Source organism: Danio aesculapii, chromosome 9, assembly GCF_903798145.1.
Source record: "Danio aesculapii chromosome 9, fDanAes4.1, whole genome shotgun sequence".
Lineage (NCBI taxonomy): Eukaryota > Metazoa > Chordata > Actinopteri > Cypriniformes > Danionidae > Danio > Danio aesculapii.
This window is the reverse complement of record NC_079443.1, coordinates 22,556,161-22,583,706: the sequence shown is the minus strand read 5'-3', so window position 1 is coordinate 22,583,706 and position 27,546 is coordinate 22,556,161. Positions and strand designations below refer to the sequence as shown.

General features: G+C 38.2%; 1 protein-coding gene across 2 annotated transcripts in view; it reads left to right on the top strand.

Moving 5' to 3' along the window:
- The window catches only part of nrp2b (neuropilin 2b), a 145,286-nt gene extending 117,833 nt beyond the window's left edge, over positions 1-27,453 (top strand). The window contains exons 11-17 of one of the 2 annotated variants that reach the window (XM_056465226.1): positions 5,518-5,595; positions 8,884-9,027; positions 13,686-13,951; positions 14,063-14,159; positions 15,776-15,808; positions 22,924-22,986; positions 25,712-27,453. In XM_056465226.1, coding sequence (XP_056321201.1) covers positions 5,518-5,595; positions 8,884-9,027; positions 13,686-13,951; positions 14,063-14,159; positions 15,776-15,808; positions 22,924-22,986; positions 25,712-26,016 — 986 coding nt within the window. In that variant the 3' untranslated portion in view covers positions 26,017-27,453. Of the gene's footprint in view, positions 1-5,517; positions 5,596-8,883; positions 9,028-13,685; positions 13,952-14,062; positions 14,160-15,775; positions 15,809-17,367; positions 22,650-22,923; positions 22,987-25,711 lie in introns of those variants that run through there. The other variant, XM_056465227.1, reaches the window with a different exon arrangement.
- The last annotated feature ends 93 nt before the right edge of the window (positions 27,454-27,546 follow it).

The window sequence follows — 27,546 nt, the reverse complement described above, 5'->3', positions numbered from 1 at the left end:
CGATAAACCTTCTGTTACTTTTTGTGTTCAAAAGACGCAGAGACAAAAGCTTTAATTAGTTGGAAAACGCCTTTGTTATTGGATTCTGGAGGCCAAAAGTCTTGTCTTTCAAGTTGGAAATGTTTAATTAGGTTGCCTATGAACAAGAATCAGCGTTTGCTAGTTTGTGTGTTTCATCAGTGCATGTTTGCAATTTAGGTTTAATGTGGTTGTGTGCTTTGTTTTTCATTCACTCACATCAGCTTTTGATGATCAGTTTCACTCCTGCTGATCCGATTGGACTCCTGTTTTCTGTTTGTTGCTCCACACAGTCGAACAAACACACATCAGTCTTCGGTTTTTTTTTTTCCTTTTAATGCTCGAGATCTCAGTCAGGCGCTGAAGAACAGCCCGTCCGCATGCCAGGGGCACAGATTTACTCCAAGGCTTTCTACATAATTGAACATTTTTTTCCGTCTTGCTACAAAAACGCTGAGTCAGAGATTGCTGGGGCTCTGCGGAGCCCATGAGGCATGACTAACTTTTCTTTGTGACCTGAATATAAAGGTTAAAAACAAGGTAATCCTTCAGGGTGAGGAGGAGTAACCCCAAAAACTGGTGTTTGCTTGTAAATATCTGCTCTGTTTTTGAGACTTGGAAACATCTCATGGCCTTAATGTGTTATCAGGCTGTGGAGGAAATCTCAGGCGACGCCCAGAGAGTTCTGGGATCCAGATCAATTGGCTCTGTCAGTAGGGCTTTAGAGCATATTGGAAATCTATTGCCATGTCTTGCTCAGATCCATAGATGGGGCTTCAGGTATCAGGAGAAGTCAGGAACATATTTCACATGTGGTGAATATAAATTCACTTGAAGAGGAATGTTAGGTGTCAAACTTAATTACTATTTTTTATTGTTAGTCATCGTTACGTCGGTTTAATTAAAAGTTTTAATATCCAGAAACAAGGTATAATATTTTAATATGTTTTTTACTTACATTGATTACTTTATCACCATCAATCCTGGTAAAACACACATAAACATACACTACCTGACAAAGTCTTGTTATTGATCCCAGATGTAAGTGCAACAAAAAATAACTTGACTTCTTGTTGATCATTTGGAAAAGTGGCAGAAGGTAGATTTTTCTGATGAATCATCTGTTGAACTGCATCCCAATCATCACAAATAATGCAGAAGACCATTTGGAACTCGCACAGACCCAAGGTTCTCTCAGAAATCAGTCAAGTTTGGTGAAGGTAAAATAATGGTTTAGGGTTACATTCAGTATGGGGGCGTGTAAGAGATCTGCAGAGTGGATGGCAACATCAACAGCCTGAGGTATCAAGACATTTGTGCTGCCCATTACATTACAAACCACAGGAGGGGGCAAATTCTTCAGCAGGATAGCGCTCCTTCTCATACCTCAGCCTCCATATCAAAGTTCCTGAAAGCAAAGAGGGTAAAGGTGCTCCAGGATTGGCCAGCCCAGTCACCAGACATGAACATTATTGAGCATGTCTGGGGTAAGATGAAGGAGAAGGCATTGAAGATGAATCCAAAGAATCTTGATGAACTCTGGAAGTCCTTCAAGAACGCTTTCTTTGCCATTCCAGATGACTTTATTAATAAGTTATTGACTACACTGCACCATGACTTTATATTCTATACTGTACATTATTTCTGCTAAGTGACAAGACTTTTGTCTAAGCAAAGTCAGACCTTACTGTCCTAATTAAATAACTAAAAATAAAAGCATGATTATATTTTATTTTGGTAAAATAAGCGTAGTCTAGAGGTTTTTGCCTTTCATATAAGCCACTTCTGATACTAGATAATCAACTAGAAGTTATTATTTGTTGTTCCTAAAACTTGGATAGACGACAAGACATTTGTCATGTATTGTAATTCATTTTAAATGATTAGTTCGCCTAAAATATTCAGGTCTGTTATTAATTACCCATCCTCATGTCGTTCCAATCCCTTAGGGACTTTGTTCATCTTCAGAACACAAATAGACAGCAATGCTCCAAGAACGTCCAGAAAAGGAAACAAAAACATTCTATGGCACTTCAGTGGTTTAACTGTAATCATACAAAGGTCCAGGGACACTTTTGTGTTCCAAAAAAACTGTTAGAATGGTTTTGTTGGCCTATATGTTTTGGATCGAGCACAATGTGCAGTTTTTGTGTGTTTCGAGGATAAACAAAGGTTTCAGGGGGTTAATATGAGGGTTGGCTATTAATGACAGAATTTGGAGAAAAACTAGTCTTTAAGAGGTTGAACAATTATATTAGAGCTTGTTTGTTGTCACCATTGAATCACAGGAATAAATTACATTTTAAAATTACAATCAAATAGAAAATAATTTGACTGTGAATTATTAAATAAAAATCCCAATATTACAGTATTGTTTTACTGTCTTTGTGATTCAATAAATGCAGCAATGGGGAGCATAAGAGCATTATTTCCAAACATAAAAATAAGCCCTACTGACCCAGAACTGATCAGCAGTTCTGTACATCGGTTGAGACAGGAGTGTGTCAATGTACGTGAAGCCAAAGAGAGAAAGGTGCGCTACAGTACATGAGAACGAGCTTTCAGATATCCAGAACTTGCTGGGAGGTTAATTGCATTTGTAAAGGGCAGAAAATTAATAGAGTTTAATGTCAGAGGCAGCCAGCTGGTGCATCCCTTTCATGTACGCACCCGCTTATAGAAATTAATAACATATTAATATTACAGTAGGCCTCTCCTTTTCATGTTGTGCTAAAGTGTCTACATGATTAGTGTTACGCCACTCACGTATTTGCCAATTAAGCAGGGAATTGTTAAGAGTAATGACATTAATGACTTTAAGAGCTGACAATCATTACTCATTTACGCCTCGTTGTCTCTAAATCTTCATTCGCTCGAAACCCCGCAGGGAACGAAGAGAGATGCAGTGGCTGATTTAACATTTTCTGTCATAACAAATTATCACCGCAGAAACCACGTAAGAGCACTGCGGAAATCGACGACACTGAAAGTTTTGTTATTGTTAGTTTTTTTCTTATTGATTTAGTGAGTTTCTGACATCACTTTATAAACGAGAGATGAGGAAACAAGCAGAAGTAAAGCTAAAGAGAGTTTCACCACTTTGGAAGTCTCGTGACTCATGGAAAATAGCTGTGGCATCAGCGGTTTAACATTTAAAGGCATTGTAGCATTAACTGTTACAGTAAATTGCAGTTGTCTGAGGTGTAATGATGAATCTATCATTTACACTATATACTCTCACTCTCAATTAGAGCAGTTCGCAGTTAAATCGTTCTCAGATGCTCGGAATTTCTTTTTTTTTTCTTCTAGTTGTGGTTTTGTAATATTTCTCTTATTGTAAATTCAGTGTGTGCATGTGGTGCATGTGCACATTTTTAATTGCCTCAGTCTGGTTTGCGTGTGTCTGGCAGTTGTGGCCAGTTTTTTGGGGGGGACAGATGCTGGTGTGCATGCATGCCTGTGTGCGATCATGTGTGATTATTCTGTCATTTCATGTTTGAGGAGTGTATTCAAAATACAATGTGTGTGTAAGTTTGGATCACAAACCCTTCAGAAGTGGTACGAAGAACTTATATGGAGAACAATAGTTATATGGGATGGACAGTAATTATTCGTTTACAATGCATACACACTTGATCAATATGGAAATGTGATTGGATCCTGGATTTTGTTCTTCATAATATATTAGGATTTGCAAGTAACGATCAGGCTATTTTTGCTTGACCGAAGACTACTTCTAGTCCTCAGCAATGAACAATTATTCGTAAAAGTGAATTATGGGACAAAACAGGATATATAGACCATTTTGAGGGATGTAAACAAAAACAATGGTCCCAACGTATATCCTGTTGTACATTTTTTAATTTCTAAAGCTTCCGAGAATCCAAAAAGTGCCACGTATTGACAAATAATGTTATGATAGCTGTTTTAGCATTACATTATCATTGAATAATTGAATAATAATTGAATAATAATTGTTACAGTTAGGAAATAGTTTGATAAAATGCAGGAAATGTTCATGGGCCAATGACATGACCACATTGAAATGGTCTATATGTTATCAGCAGTGTGTGAAATCCTAGTATTGTATAGAATGTATAGAATGTCTGATGGTTTTAAGCAAAGTATGAAATATCACACTTTTGTAAAGATTTCACATACTTTTCCCACACTGAGAAAATTGTTGTCTGCAAAATTGATATGGGTTGAATTTAAACAAACAAGTTAAGTTTAGTAATGTTCAATTAATTTGTTTGTTTAAATTCAGTCCAAATAAATTGTTTACAACCACTTAACTTAAAAAGATTAAGTAAATCCAAGGAATCATCTTTGAATATTTTTTTTCAGTGTAGGCATTCTATACAATTCCTAGGCATTATATAGAAGGGCAAGTATAATTTAGGCAAAGAGTCAGAAGAGCACAACAAAGTCCTTTATTGATCATTACGTATTTTAAAGTGGAAGGAATATGAAATAAAGCATATGATGTGCTTATCTGAAAAACAATGGCAATTGAGATTGAAGTATTTCTTACAATATCGTCTATGGTGTAGTAGTGAATGTAATTTTGTGTTTAATAAACATCTAATAGACATCTAAATGTAGACAGCTTGGCTAAAATAAGGCTAAACTTGGGCTGCCAGTGAAAATCTAATAGACATCTAAGAATAGCCCAAAACTAGACTAGTCCTAAAATAGACAGATTAGACAGACTTATATGTATAGTCATTCATTTCTTCACACACAAGCTCATTTGTCCTATTATGGTTGCTATGCCATAATAAATTGTAAAAAATAACCATCAAAGAAGGCTTTAAGACCAAGCTGAGTCCTCTTTTGGCTGTTGCTTCAGCGTGACTGAGGAAAGTTGAATGTGCTCACCAGTTTGTGTTTGCCTAATACATGAAAAATAGTTTTTAATTTAAAACTTGAACAGCATCCTTTTTTAATGACATGTGATGTAATAAATTAGTATTTGAAAAATAAGTATTATCCTCATTTTTGTTTTTTAAATCTATAGAAAATGTTTTTGGGACATCAAAATATGTGGTTGATGACTATCTGACAAGCTAATGCAGCAAAAAAATTGTGCTTTAAAAGTATTTAAACTTCATAATTAAATAGAAAATGAGGCTAATAACTGCAAAAAGGTCTATGTTTTCAGAAAAAAAACACCCCTTTCACCAGGCTGGCTATGGGTATAAGAATATATAAGTTGTGACATATAAATGGATGATCTCATTTGTACATTTTAGTATGATTTGCTCATCTCCCAATGAGTGATAGGGTTGGAGGTGGTGTTTGGCAACATATCTCCTTTTAAAAATAAAATTTGAATGAAATCGTATGAATTTATATGATCTAGACTCTGATAATAGTTGTTTTAATGTAAAATAGTTACCTTAAAGTAAAATAGTTATCTTTCATCATGAGATAGGGCTGTTTATTCAACATAGTTGTTTCTAAAATGTGCCATTTTCTACTTGTTTTGTCTTTCAGAATCTACCACCATTCCTGACACTGCCACGCCAACCGTCCCGGCTCAGGAGGAGACAAGCACAGCACACAGGACACCAGGTAATCAAGCAGACCACATTTACAGGCAGAATATATTACTGTAATGAGCAAACTCAGATCTCATAGAGTGGAAATCAATATATCCAATCAGATCAATGCGTATATGAAGACTAAATGGGAATATCTAGTAGAGCACGTCTCGTTCATTAGTGTTTATATAAGCAGGCATTTCAGTAGATCATACATCCACTTGTATTTACAGTACTCTGCTGCGTAATTGCAGCCTTGCTTTTCCCAGAGCTCTAATAACAGATTGCCGCCCCTCCATTTGTACACACTTATGTGTTGATGAGTAGAGGCTCGCAGCATGAACGCTAACATTATGCTAACTAGCATAGCAGCATGCCTTTTCGATGGATGGCTGACGGAGACCCGCTAATGCTGAGGCACAGAGCACCATGTAGATGAGGCTGTGCTGGAGTCTGTCAGTGTCTGCATGTTAACACAGCACCAGCAGCAGTATGTGTGCACACAGTGATATACAAGCAGACGGTAAACTGTCTGGTACAGTGAAATGAGAATCTGTGCACATTCTGTATACTATAAGCATTTATATACAGTTAGACTTAAACTGTCATGTGCAGTGAAACTGGAATCTGTTTTCATTTATCAAAAGTGGTCAGATAAGAAAAAGTACTGTTTCCACCTGGTATTTAACCTGCATTCAGATGTGTCTCTTATTATTACTTGTGTTTAGTTTTCATTAAGAGCCTTCTCTCTTTTTTTCTGTAAAGCTCTGTATTACTATTTTAGTACTAGTACTATTGAATAAACAAGCCAGTGTCATGTAGTGCAATGTGAAGTTGGCACACTGATAACAGAGGTGCAGAACCATAATGCAGGGTTTATTATGCAGAGAATGGTCAGGCGAGCAACAGTCAACACAGGAGCAAACAGATGTATATAGGCAATCCAGAGTCGTGGTCTTAAACAGGTGGATGGTCAAAGGCAGACAGCAGACAACGTAAAACAAACAAAACAAAGCAATGATCATTACACGGAAAGACAAGGCAAGGCAAGGCAAGGGAACTGTGTGGTAATGTCACAGTAACAGTATAACAATACTCAGCAACGTGTGTGTGAAACAAAAAAGTTTTCATAGTGCAAGTAATCAATGATCATGAGTTTCAGCTGTGTGTGTCCAATGACTGTCAGCTGTGGCAGGAGTGATTGGTGTAAAGGCTTCTGGGAAATGTAGTTCAGTAGGAAGTGATTTCCAATGGAGAAAATACAGCTGCTGATTACAACAAACTACAGGAAGTAATCTCCAGCAGAGAACACTGCTGGCAATCACAACATGCAGCTTATGATAACCATGCCAATGAAAGTGATTGTTATAAAAAATAACTTAAAATTAGATTTTATCATAATAAATTACAATATACAGCAGCCACATGGCATATATCAAAGTAAAATACTGTATTTTTAAATACTGTGTTTTGTTAAATACATAAAAAAAATCTTTTATACAAGGTAGCATGACAAATCTTTGCAGATTTTCCAGCATTTGGCCTGTTTGATTAATCCGTTCACTTTTACACTACCACTGACCATCATATTTAGCATTGATCAATTTTCTGTTCATAAAACTACTGGAAAAGCACCAATCAGAGGTGGAATTTTCTATGATATCATCATTTAGACTTCTTGCAAAGTATTTTCAAACTAATAAATACAAAACATTAAAGTATTTTGCTAGAAAATATGATGCCATATTCATCAATCCTACCAAATACAAATAACAAAATACTGTTTCATATTTAAAATCCAGTACGTATTTCAAAATACATCCCTGCAGGCACAGGGCGTCAAGATGATGTCATATTGACGTTGTACCCCAACGTACCCCAACATCATGCGGACGTTGGATTTTGTTTGGACATGAAAATCGGGTTGACGTCAGAACCCAACGTCAGTGTCCAATGTCCAACCTAAAATCAACCAAGTATCAATGTCTAATCATGTAACACCTTGATGTTGTGTGGACGTTACCACTATGACATCTATCAGACATTGTATTTTGGTCACTTTCCAACACAACCTAATATCAACCAAATATCAAATAACCAAATATGTTATTGTATGTCTAAATAACGTTGTCGTTAGACACTGGCTAGACATTGAATTTTGGTCACCTGACATGATCTAAATCTAACCTAATATTAATGTCTTATGATGTTGTGTGCCTGCTAAGATGTATCATACACTACTACCCATTCCTGGAAACTACTACAGTAATTAGATTATAATGCTTGTGTTTTGCTACAGCGCAGCAAATAATGAATAATTTATTTTGGTGCGCTTTCTCACAACATTACTCATTACAGGGGGATTAGGTAATAACAGATAATCAGTCAAAGCAACTAGCCACCATGTCCTGGTGCCTTAAGAACTAATTTCCCCCCAAGAATATTTTCCTGGTTGCATCCCCAGCTCTGGCGGGATCTCTGAAGTGACATATGCTGGCCATCAGGGACATCAAGAAACCCAGAAAACTATTTTATGTTTAATAGACGTCCAATAGACATCTAAACAGAGACAGCTTAGCTAAAATAAGAATAAACTTAGGCTTTCATGACAGACATCTAAGAATAGGCCAAAACTAGACTAGTCATCAAATAAACAGATTAGACAGACTTTATATGTGTAGTCATTCATTATTGTTTATTTAATGACTAGTCTAGTTTTGGCCTATTCTTAGTCATCTATTATATTAGATGCCCAAATATAGCTTTGTTTTAGCCAAGACGATTATATTTAGACGTCTTTTAGACGTCTTTTAGACATCTATTAGACATCGTTTAAAAATCAAAAAAATGCTTCCTGGAAATGCATTTAATTAAATCAGCTGGACTACTCTGCCATTCATTTTTCAAATCAGCATTTTAATTCCTATTGTTTATATTACACTTTGCACTATGAATCTAATTTATTTCTCCCAAATGGCATTCCTAGAGCCAAAGTCATTCCCAGTTCCTGCAGTGCAAATCCCCCAATAGTTTGTATTTCAACTAATAGTTCTAGGAACTATGAAAATGCTCCTCAGGTACAAAAGCCCCTGATATTCATAATGATAGATGATAGCTCAGTGGGCATATGGTAGGGTACTTGCTGACTTGCTTTGTGACCACATTTTTTCAACTACATGAACATTTACAGTATAGAAGCAATCCAATCGACTACGTTTTTGATATAGATGTCATAAAACAGGAACGCGGGAAAGCCTACACCAGGGTCTGCGGTCATGGAAAATTAGTATAATCTGTTTCTCTCTCGTTTTCTCCTCAGCTCCCACCACTCTTTCGTCTCTGGGTGGTCTGTGTGACTTTGAGCAGAGTATGTGTGGATGGACCCACGACCCCATGTCTAAACTGAAGTGGTCTATGTATAGTTCCTCCAGTCCGAGTTTGGACCTGACGCACGGATCTGAAAGTAAGTCCATCTTAATAAAAGATATCGCATAACCTAAAACAAACTAACAAATGTTGCACTGATCTCTTCAAGTATAAACAAAACAATTCATTTGGGATAGCATTGGAAATATAGGGAACTCTGAGAAGACTTCTTTTGAGAAAATAAACAGGGACAGCGGTAGATAGTCTGGAAAAGTATTGTGTTGTATGGTGACTTCCTTTGATCGTACTAAACAAGACTTTTTAGACCTTCCTTTGTTCTTGTCAGCTTTACCAGTCCAGACACTCACACACATGCTCACCTCTCATTTCCATCCATCCGTCTCATTACTGATGTGTAATTAATGTGATAGTTGAAATCTGGGAATAGTATCTGTCACTTTCACAGTCCGTCCTCGTTCTTCCTCTAGGAGTTTGTTCATCTCCTCATATCCCTGAGCTTAGGTGACCTTTATCAACCCTGTGAAAAAAAAAAAACAAGTGCTTTACTGATTCTGCACACACAATATTGTTTATTTTGATGGTTTATGAGGACTTACCATAGGCATAATTTAATTTAAACTGTAAAAAAGCACTTATGATAAAGCCTTAACCTACCCCTTCACCAAAAACCCAACATTTTGACATCCCCTAAATCCTATTAAGTATGATTTTTAACCATTTGGAATTTGAATTACGAGGACACAAGTCATGTTCTCACAAACCACCTCAACATTGTCATATCTAGGTCATACCCATGTCATATATACAAATCTTTGTCTTCATAGACCACCAAAACCAACACACACACACACACATACGCTGCTTTTCACTGTTTATTGGAGCACTCTGCCGTATGAGGCTGTTAAAACAATCTTGTGCTGTTTTCCATATGTCAGGTTTTAAGAGAGTTCCAGGAGTGGAGAGGAAAGAATCCTCTCCTGGTTTAACCATTCCCAAACCAAACCTGAGACTTTTACTTCTCTGTCTTTAACACCAGGGATGTCATTTCGCAATACTTCTCCAAACAAAATGAGTAGATCCCGTCACGCAAAAACTTCTTAGTAAGCAAGCTTGATTTCACATATTTAGGGGAATCTGGAATGTATCTGAATACAGTGTATACATGACATTCCTTGCATTTTTCCTTCAAAAGAGATTTAGTACAGTAGTCCCATGTCTAACTTGACAAGTTCAGACAGATGTTTTCACACTGCATGACTATCTGGGGGGTAGCATTTCTTCGCTGCTGTGTTTACACTGCCAGATTGATCGACGACAGAGGGTTTCACACTGCATGACTTTAAAATAGGAAGAATCACCGACAATTTTGTCTTGGTCCACAAACTACGTCTCACAACTAAACACACATGAGAAGTGACATGGAGACAACGTGAGGTCACATAGTATATCTTTTGTTATTAACTGCATTTTGTTACCTTGGGGTGATTGAAGGGAATTAGCAATTTCTCCTCAACTTTTTTGTTTTTCGACCTGATATTGCTCAGATGACACGTTCAACAGACATGGCAAACTTACACAAGCTTTTCCTCCATTTCCTGGGTCCAAATAGACTAATATTAAGCGCTTTTAACTTCTCCCCAACCTCCAGATACCCATATGCTGCTCTCTCATTGACTGTGATCGCCAGTATTATTTTCAATCAGAACACATTCGCCAACAGGTCCAGATATTAAGCATACCAAATATCTCACGGGTGTCAGTGACTCATTGACGATTTTCTCAGATTGCGTCTTTGATAGTTCATACTGTCTGATCGTTACTCACGTGAACATGCACTAATTTACCTGTGATTTCAGGCATTTGCGGGCGATTTCCCAAAGCCTGTCGGCGGGTCAAAATCGGGGTTAAAATTATGCAGTCTGAACTCGACATAAGCCCCAGCTGGTAGATGATGTAGCATAACATGGGGCAAAAAAGCTACTTTCTCAGTTAACAATCTATAAATCAAAACAAACATTTCATCATATCACTGGAAATGTTTTGTATGGTAGGCCATTCCTGCCTCAGAAAAGGAAGGAATTCAGGTATAAGAAAAACAGAAAGTTACCATAGTGAGATCAAGTTGGGAATTGCAAAGTTTAAAGGGGCTTCTACAGTTTTACTAGTGATGTTTTTGCATCGTTGAGTAAAGTGTGTTTCTGGCTTTCCCGTGTCCCTGGACAAGAGCTGCTCAACTCATTCACTTTATAGCACAGTTCACTCCCATAAAACAATCTCAACATCACAGTAAGCTGTGTAGATCCCATGGCTCCTGGAACAGCATTGTGCATTCCAGAGTCTTCATACCTCAGTGTTTTAACTGGGAAATGGAAAAAGGGGATCAGAAGGGGTTAATCCGCAGTATGCTTAATTAACTCTAGAAGATTCCACTCAAAAACAATAATCCCAGAAGTACCTTTCCCTGCCCTCTGGTTACCTCACTAGCGCTTCAGCCTACAGTAAGCTAAACATTCTCCGAGCTATGGTGAACTTTCCCTGTGAAAAGGGTAATTAATTTTCCAAAACATATACGCAGGATCAAACAGAGGATTTATTTATTTATTTATTTTTTGCATTCATTAAATGTATAATCTATTGGACCGTCTATCTGATTTCAATGCTGAATTTGGGATTAGAAAATGTGTCAAAGTAGAGCAAATGGAATGAATTGGTTATGTCATTTCTCCATACATCTGAAGGAGGTGAGCGCATTCATATTATAGCTGAGGCAGCATGGGTAATGATGATAATTTCTGGTGCCACGCTGTCCAGTCAGATCACTCAATATGTGTTTCCCAGGCTCCTCGCTGATCGCCATTTTCCGCTCTTCCTCACCTCTCCGTCATTTTTCTTCCATTTCACCAAGACGTCCATGGCATGTGGGATGTGGCACAGATTGTGTTGTGAGGACTCTTTCCTTTGAAAACAGCGGGGATGTGCTTTTTTTTTTTTGTCTGAGCTATTTTCTACTTCCCCTTAAAAAAAACATAAATTATTTATTACTTAGCAGACATAGCATTACAAGAAAGAGTAATGCAATTTAAAGGCAAACAGAATGGAGAACTTAGATTTGGCTTACAGTGATTTCACTAAGTAAGGCATGTTTCTGGATCTGGATCACACTTGTCTAGAAGTTGTCTAGAAGTAAATCTGAAGACTTTGGTTAGCTGGTTCAGGTATGTTTAACTGTGGTTGGAGCTGAGCTCTGCAGAAAGAGGATAGGATAATCCTCAGTTTTAAGGGTTTTAATTTGGGGAAAGGGTATTTAATCCTGCTCTTAAACTAGTGCATTTTCAGACAAGTTTTTATTGCATTGCAGATAAACAATTTTCATCAATATTATACATTCATTCATTCATTTTCCTTTGGCATAGTCAACTTATCCAGCATATGTTTAACTTGTCCAGTATATGCGGATGCCCTTCCAGCTGTAACCCAGTACCGGAACACATCCATACACTCTAGCATTCACACACATACACCAAGGCCAATTTAGTTTATTTAATTCACCTATACCGCATGTCTTTAAACTGTGGAGGAAACTGAAGCATCTGGAGGAAACCCACGTGAACATAGGGAGAACATGCAAACTCCACACAGAAACTGATCCAGCTTTAACCAGCGACCTTCTTGCTGTGAAGCGACAGTGCTAACCACTGAGCCACCGTGTCAACATTATACATATATAGTAAATATGCATGAAATATGACCATTCACACCCAATGAGTATGCGCATATTTTGTCAACATGCGTACTTGCAGTCTACCACTCGCCAACAGTGAAATGTGAGTGGTTTCACGAATCAGTGAACTATTCACAGAACAATTGTGGATAGCTGCACCTCCGTTTTCAAAAGTCTATACTGAAACAGAATACCAGAGTTTCCAAACTAACAATAGTGATCCTCTATGATTGTATCTTGTCAGACTGCATGAATAAGATTCCCATGCCCGTCTGTAAGATCTCAGTTGTCATAATGTATCAAGACGTGCCAAACAGGAACATGCATAAAAACTCATCCATTGTTTGACGTCATCCGTCCGTGACATGTTGAGTAACCCAGGTTGTGAATTGACACTTTACAGCTAATGTAAACAATCTTTAGCGTTAATTTTAAAATAAAAAACTTGGTGGAATTCTTCATGGTGGTTTGAGTTGTGCTGACTGTGTTTTTAAATTCGGCGCTCCTATTGGTCACTCGTCATAGCTGAAGTCACACTGCAGGGAAGTGTCTGAAATCTTCTAACACTGCCAGAACTTCACCTGAGGGAAGATTTGATCGAAACAACCATTAAGAGGCTATTGGTGAACATGTCAAACCAATGATCAAAGACCACAGATTTTAGCCTTTTAGCCTAATCTTTTAGGATTTCGCAAATTTGTCTTAGACAAACAAATTGTGGAGCAGGTCTTTAAACAGGGTCATTCTCGTGGGTCAAAGATGCAAGAATAGTCTGGACAACAGGCATAACTTTAACAAAACAAGCATTTTAAAACAAAAACGCATTAGGGTAAATGCTACCTTGGAGGGGTAATGTCCCGAAGATTTCATCTCCAAACAGCTATAACACACAGGTTGTTTTCTAGGTATTCTAAAGACATTTATCAACTGGTTTTGGTGTGTTAAGTTTGAGCTATAAATCTCTAATGAACAAAAGATGTTTAACATCATGACTTGTTTCATTTTTGCTGTAGATTTTGGGAATTTCCTGTATGTGGAAACGAGTCCCATGTCAGAGCCTCAGCGTGCACGGTTAATGAGCCCATCGGTGGGACCCGAGCGGCGTCCCGTCTGTCTGCTCTTCTTCTACCAGCTTCGTGGTGAAGGCCAGGACAGTCTTCGCGTGCTGCTGCGGGACGACGATCAGGAGGAAACTCTGCTTTGGACACTGAAAGGAGACCAGGGGACCATGTGGAGGGAAGGCCGCACCATCCTGCCTCAGTCCCCTAAAGAATATCAGGTACATTGACACTAATAAGCCATGAGAGTTTATATCATGCTAAAGATTGACTTGAGAAGAATACAAGAAACAATTTTAATTCCCTTTTTTTGTTTGTTTTTAAATTGCAAGGTTGTAATCGAAGGATTATTTGAGCGTGGCTCTCGAGGGCACATTCGGGTTGACAACATTCATATGAGCTCCAGCATTGAGCTTGAGCAGTGCACACGTAAGTATCAACATCTGGAACTCTCTCTGTTTCTCTCTTTCAGCCGTCACCAACCATATTTGGCACTGGGGACCAAATGAACACATGCCACATTCAAATAACGCTTGTAAATAAAACGGGAATTTCATTTGCATCAAGCTACTAAAATTGGTAACACTTTATTTTGATGGTCCATTTGAGTATTAGTAGACTGTCTGCTTAATATCTGTTGATACTGCTCCTTCAACAGACATTTAACTGACTATAAGAAACTTTGCAAGTACATGTCTACTTATACAGTCTACTTATAATCTAATGAGAATTAGTTGGCATGTAGATGCAATGTAACTTCAACTCAGCAAATGGACCATCAAAATAAAGTGTGATCCTAAAATTAAACAGAATAAGTTTTATTTTTATTATAATTTTTTATGAATATTCAATTTGAATACAAAACATTACATTTTAATACAAAAAATGTATTGTAAAAAATCAACCGATCCATTCTGACCACATTACAGTGGATTTCCATGCCCACCCTACTCTTCCCGTTCAAGCCCAAGAAAAATTAATCACATGGAAAGTGTTTTTCAAGTGCTCGCCTCACACAAAAGCTGAAAACTAGGCCACACTCACCCTGTGGGCTCTGATCCCAATCTATGTTTCATTAGTTTCTTTTCCTTCTCCTCTCTTATTTGTAAACAGAGCTTTCCAAAGCCATGCCAGGGAATAACCAGGCAGCCGCGCTCTCGACAGTGGAGCTTTTCATAAACACAGAACAGACATTAATGTCAAAAAAAGCTCCACACGGTCAGTCACTTACAATAATAAAAAGGTTATTTACAGAGCAAAACCTTGCCTGTCCTCTGAGGATGTATGACTTATTATATTTAAACACTGATCAGCAAAGTAAGATTAGTTATGAATCAAGATATTGATGCGAGATCTTATACTTGCTTTCATTGAGTCGCTCACGTACACACTTCCACCACGGGCCCGAGCTTTGGGACTGCTCTTATTAATTAAAGCTGTTCGGCGTGTATGCGCCAGTGCCTGAATCGCTGCCAAATCTGTCCCCTGTCTCTCTGCAGAGTTTCCTTTTAAAGTGACTGCGTTCCAAACATTCTGAACTGGCATTCTGTTTCTCTGGCATTCTGGAGAGTGTGTGCAGCGCAGTTTGCCAAATGACACACAGCCCAATCCCATTATCCTTCCCTCTTCACTCTTTCTGTCTCGTTTTTTTGTTTCATCTTAACCTGTGTGTCTCGGTTCAGACATTTCAAAAATGTCTCTGTAATGAGTTAAAGGTTTTCTGGGGAGTTATCATTTTCTATATGTTGTTGAAGTCGATTTTAATACATATCATGTAGGGATTTGCCTGTCTGACAGATAAACCTCAGAAATGTGTCCTGAGTAAGATTTTGGAACGTTATTGAAGCAGTTAATATCACTTACAGCGCCTAAGAATTAATTTTGTAAAGGATTTGGAGCTTCTGAGTGATTTATTAGTATGATATTAATCACACTCAGCCATACGTGTCAGAATTCCATCTGTAATGTTATTTATGTGAACAGATTTTATTGGTGCCAGTTTATTTTTTAATCTTTTCTCTTTTTTCGCCCCTCTCTTGTTTCAGAACCCTTTGCTGCATTCCCTCCTGAAATGACTGGTGAGTTTCTGGCATATTGTCATTTCCTGTGCCAATGTTTGTGCTTCCTGCTTGTTGCCTAGCAGCTTGCATCACCTGAAGGGCTTTTGATAATCATTGTATTTTGTTTAAGCTTCACACCAGCAGCACACTGGGATTCTGTACAGTCTGTTTCCAATTCCACAAAACAAAAGTTTAAATGAATCCGATTCCGTGCCAATTTGTGTGTGTGCAGTTGTATGTTCAGTGACGTTGGTGCCTTGATCTCAAACCATTGCCATCATTACAGTTATTGTCCTCACCATCAGTTTTGCCATATATATATATATATTTATATATTTGGAGCATGGGCTGTATCCCAGCATGCATCTGTAGCCCACATCATGTTGTGTGTTATAGTGTTGGTGTCATGCTAAACATCATCAAATGTGGCCTGTAGATTCCGTTGGCTTATAACCTCTCGTATATGAGATTTCAATTCAGGTTTTCCATAAATAATATTATCTTAGCCATGCTATTGACATACGTCTAAATATTATTAACTAATATATCAAATAATATTAATAATCATTGTTATTATTGGGACATATTCATATTTATGATATTTTAATAGTAATAACATCAATATCTGGTTTTTCATCAAGTTGTGCTACACCTTATGAGTGTCTGAGCATTGCACTGGTGGTGTGTGTGAGCTGCTGAGCTGCTATGAATATTATATGTTTATTCCCCAACAGCTGTATGATTGCGGTCAATGAGATTCAGCTGCAGTGGAATAATCCTCATTCACTCCATTTTAAATGATTGTGGAGCGCACAAGCACACTGATAACATATTCCTTCAGTAACTAACTCCCTTTCTTTTAATTGAAGAGGAAATGATTCCCAGTGCAAGTAAATTCATTTTCCCATAGCAGTTCCCATAGAGTCAGAATTCCTAGATTACATGCGTGCTTATGCATAGACGAGATAAACTTGAAATGGAGGGAATAGAAAGTGTGATCGGTGAATGTTTATGCCTGTGTGTGTGTGTGTGTGTACACGTGATGGGTGAGCAGTTTTCATGCACCGCTGGGTTGGGTTCATGGAAGACTTTGGCTTGAGGCAGATGAAGCTGGCACAGATCCATGCATGCAAGAAAACAAAACTTTCCCCCTAGAAGGAAAAACCTCTGCGCACACACTTTCACCAATATACTATGTTACAAAAGCGAAAAGGTGCTGACATCAGCCTATGTTTTCTGACTCAGTAAGGTTGCATATGAAATTAGCACAGATTCCACTGAGAATCATCACATCTCAAGGGAAGAACTGTATCTGAGATGTGTCATCTGTTCACACCCCATAAAACACACATGTCTGCACTCTTAATATGATTTAGTAGGGTAAAACTCGATCTGTGTCCTTGCTAAGGGGCCGCGGACAGGCGACGTGCATGTGCATTTGCGTGTCTGTGTTTGTTTTGTTTGTATGCAGCACCAAATCAGAGCAAAATCATTCACGTACAATCCAAGATGGCTTGAAGCTATGCAGTCTGCATGCCTCTCTACCCCAAGCCAACTCTTCTGTGTCTCTCCACCAGGGGCAGCCTCACCTGGCTGGAGCAACCCCACTGTTGACACGACAGTGTCCCTGCAGCCCATGCCCACTTACTGGTATTACGTAATAGCCGGAGGTGGAGCCATTTTCCTCCTGGGCTGCATCACGTTGGTCATGGTGCTGTGTTGCCATCGCTACCACCTGGCGGCCAAGAAGAGCCAGCACTCGGTGTCCTACCAGAGCACATACACGGGACAGTATACAGGCGGCGGTGGCACCGGCGGTCTCGCCGGGTCTGGGGTAGAGCCGATGCTCACGATTAGGTTAGAGAAGCAAGAGCCCTGTTCCCAGTGCTGAGAAGACATGGATGAATCCCGTCAACCCCTGAGGACACCAGTGTGGTGCCCCTCAAAGTTAAGAATGATACGAAGAAGACGTGGACACATATAAGCACCAGTGTTGACAAGTTTTCTGTGACTCTCTTGTGGAGCTCCAGAGCTCGGAAGGAGGAGATCTGCTGTGCCGAATGGACAACCAGCCAAAATCCTGATTGGCAGGGACCTCCCTTTCCCCTTTTCTCTCTCTTTCTCTCTTCCTTTCTCTGTGTGTGGATGGGAACCTTACTGTGAAAAGCTCTAATCTCCTGTTCATGACCAATCCTATTGTACAGTCAAGAGAACTCTGCAGCATTGGCAGACTCCAAAGAGAGCTTGCAAACAGTGGCAGAAGGGAGGCAACGGAACAACCAGGAAACTTTTCTTTGCACGTGTGCCGCATCTCATGCGCACACAAGAACACTTGAGGCTCGAGGAGTTTGACAAGAAGCTTAAAAAAGACAAAAGTATGAACACTCTGGGACAAAAGTACTTGCTGGAGATTCAGGATATGTGGGGAAGGGTTAGTGCCATGTTAATGTATTGATTTTTTAAACTCCTGGTACCCTCTACAAAGTGCTTACATTATGAGGACTGGTCCTTTTATCTTTCTTTTGGAGTTCCGAGTACAGTAGAGCAATGGATTCAGTCTGTTCCAGTAATCTGTTTGGTCTTCTTTGACTACTGAATGAAGCTTCTTAAAAGCATTTTGAAAGCTGTTTTCCTTTTCCCAGAATCTGTCAATATGTGTCTATATATAAACTCTTCTTTTTCTGAAAGTCACTGGGGCTTTGGCACTTACAGTACGTTTAAAGAGATATAGTATGTTTTCTGCCTATATGCAAAGGTCACATGACCCTGCCTTAGCCAGCCTACTTCTCTGATTGGCCGACTGACTGACACAACATTGGCCTTAAGACGTTTCAGTGGCATTGGGCTAGTTCAAGCCGATCACTGTTCTCATTTATTATTTAATCCTTTCGTATTCATGCTCAGCTGAGATAAACCGAAGTGCAAATGCAGCGAACTGATGCACTGACTTTATTTTTATAGCCAATGCTAAAGCGGTGTGTGTATTTGTGTGTTGTTCCCCCGGAGATTTCGATTACACATAGTCTTGTAAAAGAGCAGAAGAGAAAAGCTTTGTAAATCTGCCAAATGTCAGACGGTGCAGGAGTGCTTTGCTAGCTGATTTTGCTTCAGGGAGTGAGTTGGCACATTAGCATGAGCCCGTCTCCAAGTCCACCTTCTATAGTGTCACTCAATACACCCGCTGATGTCTTACTAAGTCTATTCAATCTCTTATCTGAAATTTGGGGGGCTTTTTTGCCATTTTATCAGTCAAGGGTTTTATTTTCTTTCTGTAGATAAAAAGAAAATTAGCATTTTGTTTTATTAGCATTATTTGCATATGACAATCTTGCTGCAGATTTGTTTTTGTGTATCAAAACATCCTATATATGCAGGTGAGCGTTTTAAAATGCACTTCAAAATCCCAGTGTAAGAGTTTGCTTCATGTGCTACATAGTTGTAATCCTCTGAAAAATTAAAAAGAAAAAAAAAAACATGCTATGATCTTAGATGTCATGTCCAAGTACATAGTGTTCAGTGTTCTCTTCTCTACCAAACAAACACACAAAATAAGCACCATCAGAGCTCAGGATGGAAATTCCCCCAACAAAACATTTTCCTCTTTACACATAAAGAGTCTGAGGCTTCATCCATTACTGAAAGCATCTGTCAGGCGGGCGCGTCAGATTTTGGCTTCATCTAAAGCAACTGGGATGAAAGGAGAAAGTAAATCCTGATATCTTGTTATGTCCTCCATCTGGCAATAGGTGAAAATAATCCCCCATCACGGACGGCCTGGCCCTTTCTCGCCCGTTTATCTGCTCCTCACTAAAGAATGTGTGGAGAGATGGAAGGCGAGATCAAAGAAAAGCCTGCTCTAAATTTAGACCTTCTCTGCAAAAATCCAGGGTCTGAAGGGGTTTGTTTGAAACACAAAAGCACATGAAAGATCCCCACAGACTGCCAGGGAGACCACCTGACCCAGCAGGCTCATTGCGGAGCATTGTCTCCTCTTTTCCCAGATAATCCTTTATACAGTAGAATGTGTTCTGGGACACACGGTGGCTTTTCATGCGAGACGTCACTTCAGTTTTGAGTCTTCTTCAGTGATCCCAGTTGCACTCCCAGATTCTAAAACCACTCGCTTGTTTAAGGCAGAAGTTGCAATATGCAACACATTTTTGAGTTTATATGCCCCCCAATTGAATGTGTATCAATGCTACTGTCAAAAATTGTCAAGTCTTGTCTCGTCTTCAGCAGCTCTTTTATTCCTTTAGCCCAAAGTATACTTCATTTTTTGACACATACGTAAATATCAAATGCAAATACCTTCAAAGTATACTTAATTTCCTGCATGTACATAGGCATTTGACACAAGTTTCAGTATCTCTCCTGACCTACAGCATACCTGTCAACTCTTTTCCCAGAATTCCTCACATTTTACCATTCTATCTCACTATTATCTCATGAAAGATGGCAGCAACATCTACACAGAACCGATTCTCCCTATTCGCATACTGTAGTAACGCCAAACCACCAGGGAGCCCCCTTGCTCTCAAATGTAATATAATGACAAGAGCTGTTCAAGAGAATTAAGCTTTCATTTTATTTTATTTTATTTATTTATTTATTTTGGCTTGAAAACCCTTGATCATAAAAAATTTAAAATTCCCTTCATTTCCCATTTCGTCGCCTTTCCTATGAATCAGTAAATTTGTGTAATGGTACGTGACTGGCTAGTGCAATTTTACGACAATTATTATTATTATTTTTATTTAGTGACTAATTCATATTCATTTGAACAATTTCTTTCATACTTTTTAGTATGATTTCCTCATCCCCCAATCCCCTCGTAGGGGTACATTTGGGGGCGCGCCGCCTTTTAAAAATTGTGTTTCAATACGCGTGAAATCGTACAGCCATATTTCTGACAATGTGTAACTTTTCCTCGTAAGATCGGGCCGGACTGTCGAACAGTGTCCATAGTGATAAAGGAATGTTTTTAATCGAGCGACTTCTGATTTGGTGTGTGTTTAAACAGATAAACACACATAATGATATGTAAACATCAGCCTTGGTAGTGCTTTATCTTTAACACAGCTTATTGTGCTTAAATGAGCATTAACATTTAGGTAAACAGTAAGTAATCTAAAGCCTGCCATTATAGATATGTGCATTTGGCCTTAAAGAGACACCATTTACTGCTAATTTAACCAAAAATTTATATGAAAGATTTATTTGCTGCTTTACATTAAATAACTACAATAAATTTAATCAAATTGAATACATTTTTGAGCCTAAACTTAGCACAAGTATCTTAAAATTGGGTGTAGGTCGATTACCCCTATGTAACCTGCAGCAACCAATACAATCTCATGGCAAATGGTAAATTTTTTAATTAAGTGGCTAATTCAAACCATCTCATTTGTACAATTTGGTCCGATTTGCTTATCCCCAATGATGGTTGGGTTTAGGGGCGGGGTTGGTTGCCACGCTTTTTTTTTTAAATCTGACATTTTCGTATGACATTTTCGTACAAATTATGAATTCGTACAAATTATGAATTCGTACAAATTAGCTACTAAACTAACAAAGATAAAATAGTTATGTTTCCTCTTGAGATCAGGCTTGAGCAACATAGGGCTCACAGGTATTTCCTGCAGGAGTCCATCAGTGAGCAATCTCACGCCATTAGTTAAAAACCACAGAAACATCTTCATATTCTTTCTTGCTCAATCTACACAAATTCTTAATAGTAGTAGTTTTTAAATTATTTAAACTATCACTCGCCATCATAGGCATTAATTTTCGTCTTAACTTGGACCTGTCCCTGACTGGTACATTTATGTTGTTTTTCTATGTCTACCTTTTGATTTGATGCAGAATTATGACAAAGAAATAAATAAATGCGCATGTGCGACTTACATAGTGCACAGTTACAAAATTACATGCATACTAATCTAAAGATGAAATTCATGCGTACGTGTAGAAACTGAAGTACACTTTGGGCTTTACATTTGTCCTAAATGTTTCTAGTCCTGGTTGTTTGTATGCCTGTATAATAAATGTGAATTTTATCAAGCTTTTAACAATCATGATTCTCTATTTGGTTTTCTTAGTCTATCTATTAATTTAATTCTCAGTTAAATATGAGTTACTTAAAATGACATGTGATCATATGAAATGTTTTTAATCTACTGTGGCTGCTTTCTTAAGGTTTCCTTTGAACCATTTCATATTTCTAATTAGGTAATGGACCAGATTACATTTTATTAAGTCTGTCGCAAGCATTCTTGCTGTCTCTCGAAAGATATTAATGAGCAAAAGCACTCAGAAGGGCCCTATGTGATGCCAAGAGTCTGTCTTTGATAGTACCTGCACAAAACCTCATATGCTCTCACTCCTCAGAGACCCAGACAAGACAAGGCGGTAGACGTCTAAAGTGTACGTCTGGAGAAACAGATTTTTTTATTGTCATTGTTGTGCAAAAAATGACTCCAGGTTGGATACATTATATGTTTTATCTAAAAAAAAAAAACAGGTCAAACCTTTTATTTACAGAATTTAAAACTGATTAAATCAGTTTGGTCTATTGAAGTATTATTCATACATTTTTAATGTTCAATATGCTTAATTTGCATCAGTTTGACACACGTTCTGATGAGTTTATGGTTATGTGCACTTTTCTTTTGATCCTTTGTGAATGTAGGGCTGTGACCCTGCCATCTGTATAAGCTGTTTCTTTTTCTCTTTTTGACGCAGCATTTTCAGCCTGTTTAAATACATACAGTATGAGGTATATTTTAGCCTGTTGAAATTTGTGGTCTTGGAAACGTTGTATGGAATGTTACAATAAAGTGATATTTTTCTACAAACTGCAGCTAAAGTCGTTTGTGCTCCTTTTTATTGGTGTTTAATGATGTATAACAACCTCCATGGCTAAAACACACAAATCTGTGTGATCATCAGTGTGCAGTTATTGTTATATATGTTGGCCACTTTGCACTCACATGTTGTACTGCTGTTACTGACTCATGCAACAATAATGTACACATTTTCTTGGAATATACCAACAAAAAAAGCTTGTTTTAACTCACCCTCAACTTATCTTGGACATTGAGTGGTTCATTTGGGTTGTGTTTGTCTTCCAACAGAGCGAAGACCTGAAGACCTTGAGAATAATCGTGTATTCAAAGAAAGAGATCGCATTGGTCAAGGTAAATCTATTCATCAACCTTCAAGTGCAAACTGGTGTGTTTTAATAATAAACAAAGATGGAGATTTAGACTAAAAGCACAAATACACAAATGTGGGTGAAAATGATTGGTATATATCTATATCTATGGTATATATCTTAACATGGAACTAGGTGCTGTAGTCTAAACAATATCAAGTTTATTGTCAATAAATTTGTAAAAATATTTTTTTCGAAAATCCATTAAATTGATTAGGAAGATAAAAGCTAGTGATTCATTTGTGTTTACATTTAATTATTTAGCAGATGCTTTTACCCAAAGTGATTAGGACAAAAAAGGACAATCAAATTAACAAAATAATAATGTGTGAATAATATGACCTTTCCATTTAGTCTAATGATGTACTCAAATTAAAAAGAATATACTACATGCAGACCATATAATATAGTGTTATTGTTAAAGATAAGATTAAGACGTATACAAACATGTCACATATATGTCAGAAACATACATGCCACATTGATACCAGAAACATACATGTCACATATATGTCAGAAACTTACATGTCATGTACATACCAGAAACTTACAAGTCACATATATGCCAGAAACATACATGTCACATATATGTCAGAAACTTACATGTCGCATATATGCCAGAAACATACATGTCGCATATATGCCAGAAACATACATGTCACATATATGTCAAAAACATACATGTCCACATATATGCCAGAAACATACATGTCACATATATGCCAGAAACATACATGTCCACATATATGCCAGAAACATACATGTCACATATATGCCAGAAACATACATGTCAAATATATGCCAGAAACATACATGTCACATATATGCCAGAAACATACATGTCACATATATGCCAGAAACATACATGTCCACATATATGCCAGAAACATACATGTCACATATATGCCAGAAACATACATGTCAAATATATGCCAGAAACATACATGTCACATATATGCCAGAAACATACATGTCACATATATGCCAGAAACCTACGTCACATATATGTCAGAAACTTACATGTCACGTACATACCAAAAACCTACATGTCACATATATGCCAGAAACATACATGTCACATATATGCCAGAAACATACATGTCACATATATGCCAGAAACATACATGTCACATATATGCCAGAAACCTACGTCACATATATGTCAGAAACTTACATGTCACGTACATACCAAAAACCTACATGTCACATATATGCCAGAAACATACATGTCACATATATGCCAGAAACATACATGTCACATATATGCCAGAAACATACGTCACATATATGTCAGAAACTTACATGTCACGTACATACCAGAAACCTACATGTCACATATATGCCAGAAACATACATGTCACGTATATGCCAGAAACATACATGTCACATATATGCCAGAAACATACATGTCACATATATGCCAGAAACATACATGTCACGTATATGCCAGAAACATACATGTCACATATATGCCAGAAACATACATGTCACATATATATGCCAGAAACATACATGTCACATATATGCCAGAAACCTACGTCACATATATGTCAGAAACTTACATGTCACGTACATACCAGAAACCTACATGTCACATATATGCCAGAAACATACATGTCCACATATATGCCAGAAACCTACATGTCACATATATGCCAGAAACATACATGTCACATATATGCCAGAAACATACATGTCACATATATGCCAGAAACATACATGTCACATATATGTCAGAAACATACATGTCACATATATGTCAGAAACATACATGTCACATATATGCCAGAAACATACATGTCACATATATGCCAGAAACATACATGTCACATATATGCCAGAAACATACATGTCACATATATGCCAGAAACATACATGTCACATATATGTCAAAAACATACATGTCACATATATGCCAGAAACATACATGTCACATATATGCCAGAAACATACATGTCACATATATGCCAGAAACATACATGTCACATATATGCCAGAAACATACATGTCACATATATGCCAGAAACATACATGTCACATATATGCCAGAAACATACATGTCACATATATGTCAGAAACATACATGCCACATTGATACCAGAAACATACATGTCACATATATGCCAGAAACATACATGTCACATATATGCCAGAAACATACATTTCCAGCCAATCACCTGACTTGAATCCAATATGAAATACAAATTAAAGATCAGATTTGATAGAGGAGACCCACTGAACCATCAATATTTTTACACTCTGTTGAAGTTTGAGAAAAAAACTCACACCTGAGCAAATCATGTGACTTCATTCTCCATATGAAAAGCGCCTTTAAGCTGCCCTCACCAAAAAAGACTTTTATATAAAGTATTAAATATGTTTCAGTCGTTCAGTACTTGTGTTGTTTCATTGTTATTACAGTTAACTAATGTTTCAGATTTTATTTGTTTAGTTTATTTTATGTTTGTAATGTTTGGGTTATTACCAAAATCTGGTTCAATTCCATGTCAACAGCTCCTTTAGAAATATTATTCCCAGTAAAAAAACATGACGTGTTCAATATGTATTGCACACGTCATGTTTTTTACTGGGAATAATATATCTAAAGGAGCTGTTGACATGGAATTCAACCAGATTTTGATTCAAAACAACCTCCAAACACTTTTATTTTGGCACAATCTAAACCATTTCCTATCTCTTGTCTCCAGAGTACCCATTCCCTGCCTGGACCACACCAAATCCCTCCCGAGACCCTCCGGTGACTCGTATCTCAGAGAAGGACAACGCCTGGCTCTACACGCTGGACCCCATCCTGGTCACCATCATCGTCATGAGTTCACTGGGTGTCCTGCTGGGGGCGGTGTGTGCAGGACTCCTGCTCTACTGCACCTGCTCCTACAACGGCCTGTCATCCCGCAGCACCACCACACTAGAGAACTACAACTTTGAGCTGTACGACGGCATCAAGCACAAGGTGAAGATCAACCAACAACGCTGCTGCTCCGAGGCCTGAGGAAAAAACACTCGGTCCGCTCGCCAACTAGTGCCGGCCTGATCCAAAACTGTGAATGGACCTCACATCCGCTACAATAGGGCTGATTTCTGACTGACCGGGGCTGTTGAGGAGGCGATGGCTGAGCGCTGATCAACACATATCAACCCAATGACGTTCCCCCATACCCTTTCAAGAAGAAAAGAACTCTAAAGAAATGTATATTGCTCTAGATTTGTAAAGAAAAATACAATCTAATAATGCTTAATGGACGTTAGAAGAGCGAGAAAGAGGCACTAGGACTAGAAGACAGATCTCTTGTGAAATCCCGGCCTCCTTTTTAGTTTTAGACTCGTGTCTTAAGTTTCCATCCCATTCCGTTTTTCTGCCAGCATCCATAAGCGTTTATAAATGTTTTATACTTAAGTTCAAGTCTGTTAGTAGCATAATGTTTTTGTTGTGGCCATTAGATGACGAGGACGGAAAAAAAAAAAAACGCTGTATTACATTCAAAACAAATCCTTATAGACGGAAGTATTAGGATTGTCTTTTGTGTCGCTTATTATTTTCTTCTCTATTCTTTGACAGTTTGATTTCTAAGCGCAGACTCTGTGCTGACAAATACAGACTAATTTATCGCAACCTATGGATTGCTTAGGATTCAGAGCCACTGAGCTAAAGAGTGTTGAGAGAGAGCGGAAAAAGAGAGCGAGAGCATCTTCGGTTTCTCTCCTTCTCGTCTCTTCAGCCTGTTCTTGAAGCAACAAAAGACTTCGATGAAGGAGCTGGAAAATCCCCAAGCCACTTTCATGTACAAACAATCGAGCCTTAAGCAAACTGTTTTGGAGGAGAGCCATTCTGAAACACCAGTCCTTGGGTTTTAAAGCCACCGGGGCCTCGGAAGAGTCAGGCCTTACGCTTGCTTGCTTGCTTGCTTTCATTTCACCTGTCTGTTTACTCCGTGGTTTATTTTGGGCTGCTGAAAAACGAAGACTAACAAGACGAGGTTTTGGGTGCAAGCCTGGGAGAAGGGTGAGAATTTCACACAATGCTTTACCTGGAGGTGAAGAGAGAGACACACAGTGTGTGTAAAATTCCTTTATTGTACCTCAGACCGGCCTCTCACTCCCCTGAGCCATGCTGGGAGTCCTGTTGACTTGTGGGTGAGCCAGGCACGGTACGAGGGGCTTGTCTTAGCAGCCGGAGACATGGATGGTTCAGCTGCTGAGGGAGAGAGCGATGAAGAGGGGAGAGAGATTGTGTGTTTTCAGCTCGGTTTTTCATTGGACTCTGTTGACTCTTTTCCAAGTGCCTTGGAGCTCTGGCCTGTTTGGGCTTTGCTGCAGAGCTGTGATAGTATTACCTCGTCTGTCTGGGACAGGAGGCCAACACCAAAAGACATGGAGATCCCGGCACTGGTCAGAACATTCAGATATTGTTGTTTGTAGACTTTGTACAGATGAAAAAAAGTTCTTTTTTATTGTTATTATTATTATTATTTAATAAAGTATGATTAACAATATTAATGACTGGTGTCTATTTTTATGCATT